At 37.7% G+C, this 17,303-nt stretch overlaps 1 protein-coding gene across 2 annotated transcripts in view; it reads right to left on the bottom strand.

Annotated features, from left to right (window-relative positions):
- Positions 1 to 6,487: 6,487 nt before the first annotated feature.
- PDZRN4 (PDZ domain containing ring finger 4) overlaps positions 6,488 to 17,303 on the bottom strand; it is a 417,242-nt gene continuing 406,426 nt past the window's right edge. For both annotated transcript variants that reach the window (XM_050748436.1, XM_050748437.1), the window contains 2 exons: positions 13,135 to 13,251; positions 6,488 to 8,712 (listed from right to left, as the gene is read on the bottom strand). In XM_050748436.1, coding sequence (XP_050604393.1) covers positions 7,189 to 8,712; positions 13,135 to 13,251 — 1,641 coding nt within the window. In that variant the 3' untranslated portion in view covers positions 6,488 to 7,188. The remainder of the gene's footprint in view (positions 8,713 to 13,134; positions 13,252 to 17,303) is intronic.

Below are 17,303 nucleotides of genomic sequence, written 5' to 3'. Positions count from 1 at the left end.
ATTGTAGAAGTGACGATATAGATTGTAGAATTGATAGGAACTTGTCAGTTCAGTGAGTCATTACTGAAGGCTGTGAGGCCAGGGAAGGCATCCCAGAGAGGAGAGCCCATGCCAAGCCTTCACTCCTCTCAACCCTCCTGAGCTCCTCAGGGACTCTGTCATGCTGCACTTATACACTCTGCTTTATACAGTTAGATTTCTTTTCATGTGCCCATCATTCATCTCCCCAAGATAACAAGTTTATTAATGACCCATGTAAAGCATCTAGCACATTAAACATCACAGACTTTCACATTTCCTTGTCTTAACTGTTTTGTACTGTTTCTATTTCTTTGCGTTTTTCACACAGCACATTTCAACACTTATTGATTTTCTGATTAGTGTTCTGTTTCAAAAACGAAGTCAGACTAAGTTAAACGGACACAAATAGCTGCTCTACTCACTGACCCTATCATAATGAGAACACCAGGCTAGGGCTGGTTTCTTGACACATTTGAGTAGACTTCGCTTCCCAGAGCACTTCACGAATATTCCAGGATATGTTGAGAAGTTGCATCCCATTCAATCTATTCTCATCACCATCAGAAAGGTGAAGTTGAGTAAATGTCTCATTTTATTAAACTTCTTGTTTAGATATGATTGAGGATTGAATATTCAGCATTGACTCTCCCCTTCTCTCTTATTAAAACATCAGGCTTTGAGGATCCCAGAGAGTCCTGAAAATGTACATCCCAGAGGTTCTTTACAATGTCACACTTCTGCTCATGGGCATGACAGGCAGCACAATAGAATGGAGCCATAATACATGGAAGCAGAATGCCATTATGTACTGGTTAGGTCTAGAAAAATTATCATAAGGCTCAATGACTGATCAATAACAAAATCTAGCATCATCATTCCCCACCATAAGCAACATACAATTCAAAAAATAGGATGACTGATAAAGTAGGAGCAAATAAAGATGGTCAGCACATGTTTGATGGCACAGGGAAAATGAGGTTAGTGCCTGGACTTCTGTGTGCCTGGACTTCTGTTTGAAGCAGAGCTGATGACAAGTGGACAAGCTGCTGATACTCATTCTTAATTCATGTGGAGGCAGTGAGTTGTGGAAAGAAGAAAAATTTTGAGGCACACCATCGTGAACCTGAATCCAGAATCCATTGCTTAGTAGCTGTGGAATTCGTGGCAGATTACAAAAATTATATTAGACATATTTTGCTCATCTGTACATAAAAACAATAGCTAACATACATTGAGTACGCACCCTGTGCCAATACTTATCTAGCTTCTTTACATATATTAACCCATTTAATTCTCAACCTATGAAAAAGGCTATAATTCTCTCCACTGTACTGCGCATCAGTTAAGTCACATGCCTAAGAATGCAAGCTTAGTGACAGAGCTAGAAAGGGACAATTAAGTAGTGGATATTAATAAGTTAAAAGCATGTAGTAGGATATTGAATAACAAGCAGGACCCTAGTTTATAGATGTCCCCTGAACCCAGGAGCAATGTTTGTTGGAAAACAACACTGTTGGCTGGGGTATGTGAAAAATGGTTGACTCCCCAAATCCTGAGCAGCTGCTGTTTGGTAAAATGGAAGAAATGCCAGAAGGACAAATGTAGCAGTGGTTACTACTATGCAGTACACTCTGCTCATGCTAGACACTACAGAAAGAATATATTAGGCACTACTGGGTGGAAAGCCAAGTGAGTGATAAGAAAATACCATGTATAAGTGTTCAGAAATGAGTTGCTGTTAGCAAGACTTAGGGAAAATCTCCTGGAGGGATGAGAAGGCATGAAATGAACATCAAGGGAAGGATGGACACAAATAGGAGAAGGGTTTCTTTAGCATGCAAAACACCAAGAGCAAAGAGTGGTGCCAGAAATGAGAATTTCATGTTCAAAAAACTGCAGGGAGTCCACAGTCTAGGCACAGTGGGACCTAGAAGTAGCACAAAAATGTCCCCCAAATAATCTGCATTATGGTATCATTTACTCAATTCTGTAAGGAGACTTTGCAAAACTTACAGTGTAAACTGGTCCTCTTCTGGCTAAAAAGAGCAGCACAACTTGAGTGGAAACAGCAAAACAATAAACAAAAGACAAAAACATCAACAAAAACCCCTCGAAGCAACACTCTGGTTTCTCTTCAGATTTTACTAAAAAACCCTGAAACACTCCCCAGTAGGTGACCTATGTTGGTCAGTTGCTTTTGTCAGTAGCTTCCTGTAGTTACTGTTCACTGAAATTTTGAAACCATGGCTTGCATAGTTACAGGAATGAATGATTTGTTTTATCTAAATTTTATATCCTTTAGAGGATATTCAAAGACTTTGGACTACTTCCAAAGACATACATTTCAGAAAATAATAAAATAATACTCAAGAGAAGATGAAAACTTCAGACAAGTGGGAAATAATTTGCTGGGAAAATGGTTTTTATAACTTTTTTTTTCCAGAAAAAGTGAATTCATTGATGAGCCTGTTACAGTGTTCAACTTAGAAAATCAGTAGAAATTATTTGATAATATGTATATAATATTAACAATATGTTAATAGAAATAAGAATGTAGTGGAAATTAATTAATGATAGAAAATAAATTAATAGAATAGAAAATTTAACTAACTTTTAATGAAAATTTAAATAATACTGGCTGGCCATGGTGGCTCATGCCTGTAATATCAGCACTTTGGGAGGCCCAGGTGGGAAGATTGTTTGAGGCCAATCAAATTGGTTCAAGACCAGCCTGGGCAACACAGTGAGAGCCATATCTCTACAAAAAATAAAAAAATTTAGTCAGGTATGGTGGCATACGCCTATATTCCCAACTACTCAGGGTGTTGAGTCAGGAAGATCATGTAAGCCTGAGTCTGAGGTTGCAGTGAGCTATGATTGCACCACTGCACTCCAGCCTGGGCAACAGAGCAAGACCCTGTCTCTAAAAAATTAATACAAAAATGTTAGTTTGAAGGAGCACCAAATTACTCATCTACGCAAGGCAGGTTTCTCAAGGTCTGAGTTGGAAGTCCTCTTGAAGAGAAGTATGAGGTCAGATGGAAAAATAGTTTGAGTTTAAATGATGGAAATCCTAAAATGACCATCTTAGGTTCTCAGCTTTTGTCTGATATTTAGGAAAAGACCTTTGAAGGTACCTGAGCACAATGAGGAAAGTGATTTTTAGGAGGGCAAGTGTTGTGGCTATATATAGGTAGGCAGGAAAGGGGTACAGGGAGAAAAGTCAAGGACCTGTTGAAGTAATTAGGCATGAGACAGTGACCATCTAGCCTATCAGTGATTGAAGCCCATTAGAAACAATCTGACACACTTTGAAGAGAAATTAACAATGCTTTTCATTGTGGCTGACCAGCTAAATGAGAAATCCAAGAAGGCTCAGGTGATAAGCATGAGAGACTAGGGGAACAGTGATACCATGACAAAATGAGGAATTTGAAGCTTAGAGGAGATGCTCATTGGAGGGATAGACAGACGAGTTTAGGTGGCAGATTGACACATGGCAAAAAGATACGGATTAATTCAATATGTAGGTGGAAAGGCTATGTTAGAGGAGGCTTTCCCTCACCCACAATATGTATTCATAAAGAGACAGTCTGCACAAAATATGATGCCAATGATAGGTTTCTTCATGGCACACAATGAAGAAATACCCATTGAACATACATTGCTTTCTGCCCCCTTATGTCCTTCACATATGGATCTGTGGACCTAGAAAAAACTGAGGTATGTCTTAAACAACAAAGAATTTATTTGAGCTAAATTTGAGCCACTGCAGCCCAGGAAATGCTTCCAAGTTACTTTGCGAAGTGCCCTGGAGAACAAAAGAGATGCTGGAGCTTTTAAAGAAAAAAGGATGAATCAGGAGAGGGGGAGATTACAAAAGTTGTTTTTCAACTGCTACAGTTGGTGTGATTGTATCTAAAGGGACTGGTTTCAACAGTTAAAAAGGCCGCCTGTGGTAAGGGACCTTCCAGAGCTCAGCAGGAAGCAGTCAGCAGATGCTTTGGCCATTGTTCAGCCAGGAAGTTGTGACCTCCATCCACAGCCTGCCTGAGGTTCAAGCTAAAATGGCCTCCTGGCTCCATTTTAGATTCTTTGATTAACCCGTTGTCATTTTCCTTCATCAGATCCTAACACCAATTTCTGTCACATCTTGAGTATAAAAAGCAATAATAAATATGAAATTTCATAAGCCCAAGTAAAATATTTCCCCTCTTTACATTCACATATTTCTTCTGAGCTGAAATAAAATATCCCACATATAACCAATTATTTTTCTTTGCTGGGCAACAGATTTATTATTCGTTTACTAAAAAAAGTTTAGCACAAAGATATATTATGTAGAAAGATAAAGCATGACACTTTTTATATTTTCGCTGATTTTTGAAAAAGAGACATTTCTGGTAGAACTACATAAACACAGACATGAAAAACACCAACATCACATTTTTAAACAATTGGCAAGCACATTGGGCCTTAATAAAAATAAAATTAAACTGGTAATTTTGGAAACTGCATACTGTGATATGTGCACATGTTTCTTCTGGAAAAATCTACAAAGTTGGTTCCAAATGAAGATTACCTATTGGAGTAATTCAAAGGCAAGGAATATTTAAACCTAGTTGTTTCAAGAGGAGAAACAGTAACGGCAGCCATTAGATCTGGAAAGAACTGAGCACTTAAGATAGGCATTCTTATCTGATTCAAAAGTTAACTCTAGGTACTCAAAAGTTAGCTCTCTAGGTGCTCTGGGAGCAGTCTTATTCATTGAATTAACAATAGCTCGTATTAGAAGTGATGAAATTTTCAGTTGCCTTAGGTTGCCATTACTATCACTATCTTAAAGTCTTTGAGTCCAGCTTTTCATTATATATAAATAAGATTAGTTTCTTTTCATCTGTGTGATAGCCCTTCAAAAGAAAAGAACTTGAAAAGGTAGAAAAGCAAGGAAAACAGTAACAAAAGGACCAGTATGTGGAAGAGAGAGATAAATGCATAAAAAAATTTAGCTCAACTAAAATTCATTATTATTCAAATGGCATCCTGCCAGCTCACAAAGACAGAGGGGGATCATGAGGGCTTTCCTCTATGAACTTCAAATCTATGCAGGAAGACAGTAAGTTCTATGTATGTAATTCAATAACAAAAGAATACAATTTCCAAGGTGAAGCAATAGGCATGATAGTATATGCCCAATAGCTGAGAAAGTCTGATGTCATTAAAAGAGGCTCCAAAAAGGAAATATATGTGATCCCATGCCAAGGGAGGTGTAGGATTTGTCACAGAAACCCCAGACAGGACGATAGCATAGGATAACCTGGGGGAAATGATTAGGCTGCTAAGGAGTCAGGAGTAACTCAGAGAAGATGTAAAGAGGAAGAGCAATAGGCAAGGCCCACAAGTTAATGGAGGGCCTTGAATAGAGGACAGAGGCATAGGAGTCTGATTCTAGAGCTCCTAGGAAGCCACTGTAGGTTTTTAAACAGGAAAGTAGCTTCAGAAGTAAGCAGATGTTGTGTATCCATTACATTAAAACAATCTGCTGAGTTGAATGAAAATTTGATCAAACTCATGTTTGGATGTACATAGTTTGATCTGGTCTTTCACTTTGGAGGTATGATGATGGACATGCAATATGGTTCAGATATTTATATGGTGAAAAGTTAGGATTTAAAAAGTTTAGTCATCTAATAATCTTACCTTTTAATAAACTGACATATGAAGCATTTATACTTGACTATGCTGAGATTTTTGCAAATATGGTTCCCTAAAATTATTTATAAATTATTAAAATTTGTTTATCAACTAAATAAATGCACATAGTACTATGGACTGAATTGTGTTCCTCCAAAATTCATATGTTGAAACCCTACCCCCCAGTATATTTGACCTTGACTCAAAGTCTTCAGAACCATGAGAAATTGATGCCCTGCACAGCGGTTCACACCTGTAATCTCAGCACTTTGGAAGGCCTCAGTGGAAGGATCGCATGAATCCAGGTATTTGAGACTAGCCTGGCAATAAAGTGAGATCTATGAGAAATAAATTCCTGTTGTTTAAGTATGGCATTATGTTATGATAGCCAGAGCAGACTAACATACATTGCAGCATTATAAACAATCTCAGACACTTCACTGATACTCTCTCTCCACGACATTCTCTAAATTTTTCTTGGCTTTACCTTAAAAGTGGGTGGCAGGCAAGGGGAACGTGAACTAATGGCTACTGGATGTTGAATTAGCACCTGTTACATGCCGTACATATATTATTGAATTTAATCCTGGTAGGCATATGTGACACAGTGATCTATAGGGAATGTTTCAATACAACTTTATTGGAAACAAGTGATAGAAAATGTGCACATTTTATAATCCACAATTAGGAGTCTTCTAAGTAGTATACACATATAACGAATTTATAACTGTTAACCACAGTGGACAATGAAAATAAAACACTCCTTGATAACTTTTCTGAAGGATAATCAATAATTTATTTCTCTTTAATTGTCACAATTACCACAATTATCTAGCTACATGACCAATGTCACTACATATCACAGGAAGATTGTCCACCTACACTTTACTGAGACAAAGACAATGGCCATTTTTGTGTTAAATGTACAACGAGATGTTAACACCATTTATATGTTAAATGCACAATGGGATGTTAAAAAGCAGTGGCTTTTGTGTGTAAGACAAGATGTGGCACATGATTTATTACAAACAGGTTTGATTTCAAACATATTATGCCAAGAAACAAGCATAGAAATGTTTTGGCATTAAGTTGTTATTAAAGTAGAAAATAAGTAAACTAGAGAAATAAATCCAGATTTTCACTTACATTAGATACATTGAAGTAGGAAATTAATGGGCTCCTCAGTATTTTTGTGCAAGTTTTTTTTTTGTTTTCTTTCCTTTTGTTTTTGATTTTTTTAATAAACGAGTAATATGAATATATCACAAGTAAAAGAAAGATCTCAGCCAAAACGAAGGTACCAGTATATGAAAAACAAATGAAAATTTACCAGGTATTTTTTGCTTACAAAAAATTTAAACTATAAAGAGTCACAAAATATATATAAAAACGCCACATTGAACGAGGCAATCATACTCTACCGAAACTGGTAGCATCCTCTGAAAATCAGTCACATGCATTCCATTCATTCGGTCATACAGTGGTCACCGACAAGAAGGCATTATGGACTCTTGTGCCATCTGGAGACTTGGCCCCATGGGTCATCAGTTCTTGGATTGTCATCCAGTTGTCCAAAATTTTCTTGTTTCTCTTCTTCATCATCTTTTTGTGACTCAGTTCAATGATATTGATCTCCTTCTTGCCCTCACTGCCACTCTGAGGGCTCTCCTTGAGACACTCTAACCGGCTGCGCATCATGAACTCACGGCGGCGGCGCTGTTCTTTGGCCCTAAGCAGGTGCTGCTTTCTCTCCTCTTTGCTCCAGTAGCGCCCCATTTTCATCTCGCTCATGGTGTCATCGTCTGTGGTCATGCCACTCCGCTCCTCCTTGATCTTTAAGGCACGTTCCTTCAGGATGCGGTCTCGCACGGGTCTCTTTGTGATGTACCGTGTCCCGTCGCTCCTAATTTTCACCTTCCATTCCATCTTGGGCTCTGAACACTTCTGAGACTCCTTGCACATGCTCACCAAACTGAGCTGACTCTGAGCATACTCGACGGCAGATTTCTGTTGAATTAACTGCATGTAGCTTTGATAATGCCGGGCGTGTGCTGGGATGTTTGCATATCTATATGAGGAGCTGTGGTAAGGAGAGAGGTAAGGGATGTGTTCGCTGTCTGCCTTCTCTTGATCAGGAAGCTTGCTGCCTTCCAAAATCTCCTTGCTTTCAGCGCTACAGCCTTGCTCAGTGGTTTTGGCTTTGGTGGAGGTCGACTCTTTACTGCTCTGTCCGGAAGAGGACTGGGTGGCTGCCATTGTGCTTCTCAGGTTTTTCTTATTGGTGAGGTTGATCATCCTTGGAAGGGAACTGTCAGGGGAACGGTCTACGGTGAGCGGAGTACTTCTGCAGCTCTCAGCTGTGTTGTAAGCACTAGAACTGTCCTTGTCAGACTTTTCTGGATGCTCCATGATGTCGTCCAGCTTTCCCCTTTGCAGATCTATGCTGGTGTTGTAATTCCGGAATCCTCCATCATGCAATGTCCAGATGTCTCCATACTGGTCTGTCACTTTCTGGAGCCTGTGAGCTTGCATGATATTCTGACACTCAAGCTCAATGTTTCTCAGCTCTTCATTAAGCAACTGTAGCTCATGCTCCACTCCCTCTTGCTCCCCTTGATTGCATTCAATTGTGCTGCTCGAGTAATACAGGTCATACTCTCCATGATTTCGAATCTTGCATTTGAGCTCCAAGAGCTGCCTGAATCTTTCACAGTCCTCATCTTGGTTGCCAACGCAGTCTGAGTCAATGTATTCACCAGACACGAGGCTCTCATTGTACTGAAGTTCAACACTTCCTAGAGTGTCTTGGCTCTGCCCCAGGTCTCTCTTGCTCTTCAAAGATGTGCTATTGGGGTCCTCAGCTGCATTCTCCTGCTCTGAGCTCTCATCATTTCGCAAGCTTTCATCTGTACGTCCTACTCCACTGTCCTTCTCATGGTTGTTGGATGAGGATGTTGCAGTGTCTGTTGTGCCTTCTTCTTCTTCTTGCTTTTTTGGCTAAGAAAATGATGTGAACAAAGAAAATGAAAGAACAAAGAAAATTAATTAGTTTGGAAGACATTGGTTATTAAAAATCTTGCTTGAAAACCAATGTTTCTTGCAAAGTTGCATCTCCTAGAAAATTGCTCTAATTTAAGGTCCATCACAATTTTAGAAATAAAGGAAATTAGCTCATGACAGCTTTTTATACAAGAAATGAAGAAAACAAAAGCTGCTTGAATATGGCTATGATATTCACTTGGATATAAATAAGACAGGATACATTCAAATAAGTGATTCTTTAGGTTTTCTCTTACTTGGGAAACTTGTGGGGTGAAGGTGGCTTAGTAATGTATCACTGGCTTAGTAATATGCTGACAATGGGTAAGCCAAACATCACAGAGATTTAGGAATAAGTTAACATTATGTACTGGAGTCTAGGACATTGCTGTCTATAGGGGAGGATGCTCAATCCCAGATGGATTCAGGTTATTAGTGACAGATTCGGGTTATTAATGACAGAGGCAAAGCTTCATCTTCCAGTGCCAGAATTTCTTATATGTCCAGGATGCCATATTCTTGAATACATGGGCTATGACCTCAGTGCACTCTAAATCATGTTTCTCAAAAGCAACAACAATGTCTTAGGACTCATTTGGGTTGTATAAGATTTTTCTACTCTTAACCAGGGATTTTTTTTCAAAGATAAGTTTTAGTCTATTAATAATAAAAATTCAGTCCCAGGAAAATTTGAACAGCACAGATTGCCAAACGTGGGCATAATATCAAATAATTTTTGACATATATATCACATATATGTATATATGTATCCATGTATGTTTATGTAGAGTGTGTGTGTGTGTGTGTGTGTGTGTGTATGAGTGAGAGAGAGAGAGAGAGAGACTCTGGTAATTTTTGGCTTTCATGTAAAACAATTAACTGTAATTGTCCTAATAAGATGCATGTGTTGTTCTTTCTCTGGGAATATTGTGAAGTTACTTTCACCTCTATCAGTCATCACATGATAATCTATAAGGCAGTTTCTAGATTATATCTGTCTCATGCCTAAGTTTATTCACTAGATAGATAGATAGTTAGATGGATAGATAGATAGATGGATAGATAGATAGATAGATAGATAGTAGATATAGCTAGCTCCATCCCTCTAGCAGATGTAATTACATAATTAAATATAATCAAGCAAACAGCTAGTGCTAAATAAGGATGGAACAGGTGATAAAAGGTATTCTAAAAGAAGTCTAAAAGGTGTCTCTAGATAATCGTTATTTTGTTCCACAAAAGTAATGGCAGAAAAAAAGTAAGATAAATTGAAGAGGCGAGAACATAACCATGTATCAGTATGTTTACTTTATGACTCTCAATGTTTCCCTGGAATATGTTCCTTCATTTGTTGAAAACACACTGAGATTTATCTTACATGTCTTGTTGATTAAAAAAATTATAATAAGTAACTGTAACTAACAATGGAAAGCTTGCTGCATCCCTAGGCTGTGACTTACAAGGTGACAATAGTATTTAATATGACAATGTCTGTATACTACCCCCCCCCCCCCCCCCCCCCCCCCCCCCCCCCCCCCCCCCCCCCCCCCCCCCCCCCCCCCCCCCCTACCATATAACTCTCAAAGGATGTTATTGATACTGGGCAGTTGAATTTATATATCATGTTATTTATAATTATATTTTTCTAATATCTTGTCATGAGCTGAAAAATACAAGAAGACTAGTAATTTTTTTCTTATTTCACATGCAGATGAAATAATAATGACAAATTACGCTATTGGAGATGTTGCACAATGTAACAGCATTCATAAGACCAAGAATACTGTGTAAAATGAAACTTTCCATAAAGTAGGTTCACATATGGGTATGTATTTTATTTTTTCAATTGAATTTTCCCTTTTCTTTGTTATTGGTCTATGAACAACTGTGAAAATAAAAAGAGTTTTCCATTCTCAAACCTAGAATTCCTAGTTTCTAATGCAATGTTACCCTATCATTTATAATTTCCCTATGGAATTATTATAGTGACACGCAATGTTTCTACCTAGACATTTCTAATGTAGTATTATTGTTTATAAGGGCAAAGGATTTTTAAAGGTTTCTGTACTTCTCATCATTTTTTTCATTTCATGGTGAAGAAAAATTTCCACACAATGAGAATCTAACCTCAGGGACATCTAGTGTTACCTCACAAGACCTAACATTTGCATTACCTCTGATGAGTAGGCAGCATTTGACACCGTATCACTTTTCCTGGACAGGATTTCTCCCTGCTTGCCTTATTCCAACATCCTCCTGTCAATTCAGTATCAGGTCACATTTTGTATCTAAGAAAAAAAAAGGCCTGGAGCAAGGACTTTCTTGTTTGTAACCAGCAGCTGCCACCAAAAATATCTTTATTTGTGGCCAGTGTTGAAGTTATACATAAAAATTTTAATCTGTCCTATCTATATTGAAAGGCAGTTACCAGAGTAGCGATATTACTTGTGAGCATGAACTTCTGTTTGTGGAGTGGCCAAACTCCATATGATGAGCAAATGAGTATATCACATATGACTATGTTGATGCTATACTGTGTAATCTAATTATGTATTTAATATGTGGACATGTGTACACACATACACATTTCTGTTATGGGATGTTAGCAAGCTGAATATTTCATTATTCAGCGTGGTAAAGTGATAGAATGTTCGTGCTGCATGTTTCTAAGCCTGTCAAGATTTTCAAAAAAATTATCATCTTTTAAGATGTGTTAAGAGTCAATGTTGAGGCCAGGTGCAGTGGCTCATTCCTGTAATCCCAGCACTTTGGGAGGCCGATGCTTGTGGAGCACTTGAGGTCAGGAGTTCGAGACCAGCCTGGTCAACATGGTGAAACCCCATCTCTACTAAAATTACAAAAATTAGTTGGGTGTGGTGGCAGGCCCCTGTAATCCCGGCACTTTCAGAAGCTGAGGTTGGTGGAGCACTTGAGGTCAGGAGTTCAAGACCAGCCTGATCAATTTGGTAAAACCCCATCTCTACTAAAAATACAAAAATTCGCTGAGCATGATGGCATGCACCTGTAGTTGCAGCTACTCAGGAGGCTGAGGCAGAAGAATCACTTGAGCCCAGGAGGCAGTTGCAGTGAGCTGAGATTGTGTCCCTGCACTCCAGCCTGGGCGACAGAGCGAGACTCTATCTTTAAAAAGAAAAGAAAGAGGCTGGGCGCAGTGGCTCATGCCTGTAATCCCAGCACTTTGGGAGGCCGAGGAAGGTGGATCACGAGGTCAGAGTTTGAGACCAGTCTGACCAATATGGTGAAACCACGTCTCTATTAAAAATACAAAAATTAGCTGGGCATGGTGGTCCCTATAATCCCAGCTACTCAGGAGGCTGAGGCAGGAGAATCAATTGAACCTGGAAGGTGGAGGTTCCAGTGAGCCAAGATTGTGCCACCGCACTACAGCCTGAGTGACGGAGCAAGATTCCATCTTAAAAAAAAAAAAAAAAAAATATATATATATATATATAAAATACATATAATAATAATAATGTTGAGAATACGAAGATAATTAAACAAATCTGTAAACTGAAAACAAAATTATATCAGGCAGATAAATGACATGAGTGTAACATAAAAAATCTAGAATATATTGAGCTTGTTTTTGTAAAATGGGAAAACGACAATAAAAATAATATAATAATCACACTGTGATCTTTCACTTATTATGAATCCATTAGTGACAGCAGTTCTACTCATTTTTCTTTGTTTTCTCAGTTTCAAACGGGGTGCTTGGAGTATATTAGGCGTTCAAAGTTTTTAGTTGAATGAATATGTGACTTCAAGGCAAAAATGTCAATAAAATCTCAAACTATGCTATGAGAAATGTTGCACAAGTTATGCTATGGGAAATGTGTCAACAGCAGCCATAAGACCAAGGATAATCTCTATGATTATTCAGAATATACAGGTGTAATCACGCCATCCAGTACGCAAATAAAACTGATGGTTTACATCACGTCATCTTCATCCTATAGTGATAGCCTAAGTATTCAAATAGATACATTAATATTTTAAAGTAAAAAAAAATTACTTGTTGGGGAGGCCACCTCAGTTTGTTTTCAGCTGGCATATTGAGAGGCAACACACATTTTTTACTCTGAAATTTCTGCAGTGAGTTTGAAGTAGTGCCTGGGTCAACATTTGAATACTACTGTACTGTATTCACAATGGTCCCCAAGCTTCCCAAACTGGAAATGGAAAATCATTTTATTTATTCCCTCTGCTTCATTTGAGATGACCATTTGCTCTAAAAAATTACCATGACAGAAATGTTTGATTAAACCCTTTGATTTTGTTTTCATCTCCATTTATGGTTACACATTAAAAAAGAACAAGCAACATCTCAAATCATGTAGTTCAAATTGTTGGCCCTACCTGCTCCACCTCATTGGCAGTGGGCTGCATTGCTTCACTATGCTCTTCTTCCAACATCTCCAAGTTTAACTCCTCTAAGAATTCATTCCTTTCATCTTCCAGCCAGCCTTCATCTAGCTGCAAAAGAATACATTAGTACATTATATCATGTTAGTGAGAACTCATGGTAAAATAGAGTAAACTTAAATGGCCGGTGCCCGACGAGTTCCTTTTATCATAATGATTCTCTTCAGAATACCAGCCTCCCATGGTTCACCTTTCAGAAAGAAGAAAAGGTGATAAAAAAAAAAATTGGACTCTTATGCCTTTTATCCTTTCCTGAAACAGGGCTACAGATTTTCTCTCATAACCAAGTAAATCTCACAGCACAGAACATTACCTTCTTTCAAAATGTATGAAAAGCATCCTGCATAATCCACAGCTGTCATGCTCATTACCTCCAACAGTCCCGTGTTAAAAGGACTGCCATGCTACTAATAGGGCTATGAGACAATTGGGCTTTTTTCTTTAACAACAACCCCCAACGAGACTGCATACAAAGTGCCCCACATACGCTCATGCTATCCTCATCCTGCTTTTTTCTTTTTAGGTGGGCTCCCATATTAACAAGATGGCTGCTTGCCACAAAAGAATCTACAGACAACATTTATTTTGTCTGTAAAGGAAGGAAAATTCTAAATTATTCTTCTCAAAAAAAAAAAAAAAAAAAAAAAAGGAAAGGAAAGCAATGTCACTCCATGTCTATTTTAATTCGTTTTCAAGCCCCATTTTATAGGAAAAGCACCACAGTGGATGTGACATTTAAGGGTGGTGGAGTGGTGTGGGGCGTGCAGGGTTTTGTTTATGGGTGCTGAAAACAAGTATTCTTGTAGGACTCTTAACGCAAATTAAACTGAACAAATCCCTTCGGCTTTTCAATACAAAGTGAAGTGGAAAACTAGTGGTTACCTGGCTAATATGATCAATGTTGACAGTACAGATAATTTGCCTCAAAGTGGATTTTTGGAGCTGGATTACATAAATTAGCTGTCTATGCTGATTAAATTAACTGGATTATTGTCAAAACTCTGCATCACTCTGTACAAAGAAATAGCAGCATTCTAGTGAGCAAACATGGATAATAGTTTGAGATATTTTCACCACCAGTGAACTGGCAAAATAAGCTTTTAAACATAACTGGACTTCTACAACTTAAAAACAAACTAGAAAGGACATTAAGCTGCACCAAAAGAGGCATTAGCATATATGTATCATCTTTATTAATATGCAGGCAAATCATAGATTTTATAATATCTATTAAAGGCCATGTAGAACTTCAATGACCTCAGATTTAACTGGGGCCCAAAGTGCTGGCACATTTGTTCATCCTCATTTATCTTAATGTGGCCTGAATAAGTTGATCAAATGCCTTTGACTTTGATATGCAGATGAGCTATGATAATTATGCCAACTAAAAATGTAAATTCGGTCCAATTGATAATTGTTCAAATTTTACATTCTTTAATCTTTTTCAAGTATCATAAAGCTACAAATGCCAGACCTCATAAAAAATTACTTAAAATGGGGAGTGCTTACTTTTCTCAAACAGATCAAGGAATTTTTCTTTAGGTCAAAATAAAGTATTTTCTGACACTGATATAGTGAATGATGAAACAGAGTTTTTTGAGGATTAAATGAAGTGGTGGGGAAAATAAAGAGAAAATGGTCAAAATTAATGATTTCCCGTAACTCTTTTCTCATTGAGTAATCCAGTAGATTCCTGAGTTGCCAGCCATAGTCATTATATGTCTGTTTTGATAAGGCTTTCTTTTAGGCTGGAGGTGCACACAGCCCAATTAGCAAAGGGAGATTCTTCTTGCTCACTTCCTTCCTCTCTCCTATTTCCCCCTTTCTACCTAGCTGTGCATTCACTACAGTCTGAGTCTAATGTAATGGCAGAGACAGACATCTCCCTTGAGCTGAGATGTGGGAAAAGAGGGATAGTCATTACTAAGAGTGGGGATCTATCTGCACCAAAGGGGGCCACATGTGGCATTTCAGAGACAGGAACAACCTACACTGTCTCAAAGGTATGGCTACAAGTTCTTATGAGAATCCTCTCTGCCCCAGTGTCTTGCGGGAAATAGGACAGAAAAGCAATATCTTTAATGGTCTCTGGAAGAAAATGGGCAGAAAATGAAAGAGAGTTGACAGGAAATGAGGAAAATGAGTTATTTAAAAATATTGCACAGATGCACAATACTGCCCCTAGCAACTCTGTAGATCATTTCCAAGAATCTAGAGAGTATTTGAAACATTAAAAATTAAAAAAAAAAGCTAGAAAAAGCACACAAAAAGCTTCCACATTCTCCCTGAATAAAATATACATGCAACAAAAACAAAACAAAACCAAACCAATAATGAGATACAATGAGTTCAATGGAAAAATATGGGTGATATAAAAACAAGATTTTTTTAGTGTTTTTTTTTTTTGCCACTTTATAGCATGCACTGATCAAATTACATTTTTAAAGTATGGTCTTAAAATGTATTTCTTTTCCTGATTTCCCTGGAAATCTGTTTTTTTTTTTTTTTTTTTTTTTTCCTATAGGCAATTAGTTTCCTTCCAGTGGCATGAAGGTTTCTTCAGGATCAAGGGGTTAATGCAGATCGTAATTTTGACAGGCAGGACAGCATCCTATGGAGTCAGACAACCATCTTTCATCAGGTGTGGAAAGGGAAATCTCATTTGAAATTTCATCCTTCAGCATTGACTCTTTTGGAGGAAAAGTTCAGAAGTGTAGCCAGATATTCAGATTTTCCACTGGTTCTACCCAGCGTTTGTATTCCATCAAAGATTAACAGGATCTGGTCTTATGTCATTAATTTCTATTATTTCTACAGCCCATTATGGCCACTATGTGGCATAGTTTAAGGAAATGCTTAGTTCTAAATTAATGACGTTCTCTAGCAGTTACATGGAAAGGGCAGGGAAACCACATTATAACATAAAAATATCTTCTCTACAATAGAGATGGCAACTTCAATTTATCATAAATTTCACTAATGTGCATTTATCCCCTTTATTATGTTCTTTTTTGAAGAAAATGGGAGCAGTGAGATAACTGGGTTGAGAGATTTCCAGATAATTGGTATAATTTCATATGCATTTAAAAATTCGCTCCCATATAGGCAGTGTGGGGGTTGTGTGGGCTTGTTTCCCCACTCCTAAGACCTCAGGTGTGTAAGTTTACTCTGCCCCAGACAATGGCAAACTTTATGGGAACCATTTAGAATGGGCAAGGGCATAAAGGAAATATATGCGGAAAGGGTGATCCTTTATAACCACTATATTCAAGTCAGGATTCAGTCTGACACTGAAATACACTTACTCAATGTAATTTATAGGTAGTATGTAGTTACTGAGTCTGAAAAATATCAGATCAATAACCAAGGAGACAAATGGCAATATAACTAACTTTACTCAAACTACTGACAGATGGATAGACTGGTGACAATGTATTGTCCCTTCTGCCTTGTGGTGAGAGATAAAAAGGATATAAAAGGAAGCCCCAATGGTACTTTTCTTCCACCATTACCTTTCCTTTACTTTCATGACATCTTCTTCCATAAAGATCTAAAAAATTTATTTAGAAGCTATCAGTTTGTTTTTGGCTGGACAATTGTTTTGGTCACACTAAACTTGGAAAAAATTCATTTAATATACATGGAACCAGATCATGCTATACAAGACATTTGAATTGACAAAGTTATTTGAAAAAGATTTAAGTTGATGACTAGGTAGGCTAGTGTTTCTCTCATGGAGATTCTTCCAAGACACCTTCATATGCCATTTAAATATTTTCAGACGGAAACCTAAAGCAAGGATTCACACAGAATTAAAAGGATCTATACAGCCATTTTTCATTTGAGTATTTATTTAAGTAACTGGAAAATTGAAGGAGAGAATCACAATTCAATTTGGTATGCTTTTCCCATCTTAAAAGGGATATTTAGCTGCCATTCTATGGAGCAATATAAGGAAGTCTTTAATGTATAATATTTTTGACAAGTTAGGAAAGATCAGTCTTCACTGTATTTTGTATACCTTAATTGCTTTCATATGTATTTTAAAAATTCGCTCCCACATAGGCCATCTGGTGGATTATGTGGGGAGAGATAACCACAAT

Source organism: Macaca thibetana, chromosome 11 (genome assembly GCF_024542745.1).
Source record: "Macaca thibetana thibetana isolate TM-01 chromosome 11, ASM2454274v1, whole genome shotgun sequence".
NCBI classification, from domain to species: Eukaryota; Metazoa; Chordata; class Mammalia; order Primates; family Cercopithecidae; genus Macaca; species Macaca thibetana.
The sequence above is the reverse complement of the archived record's forward strand: the minus strand, read 5'-3'. Positions and strand labels throughout refer to the sequence as shown.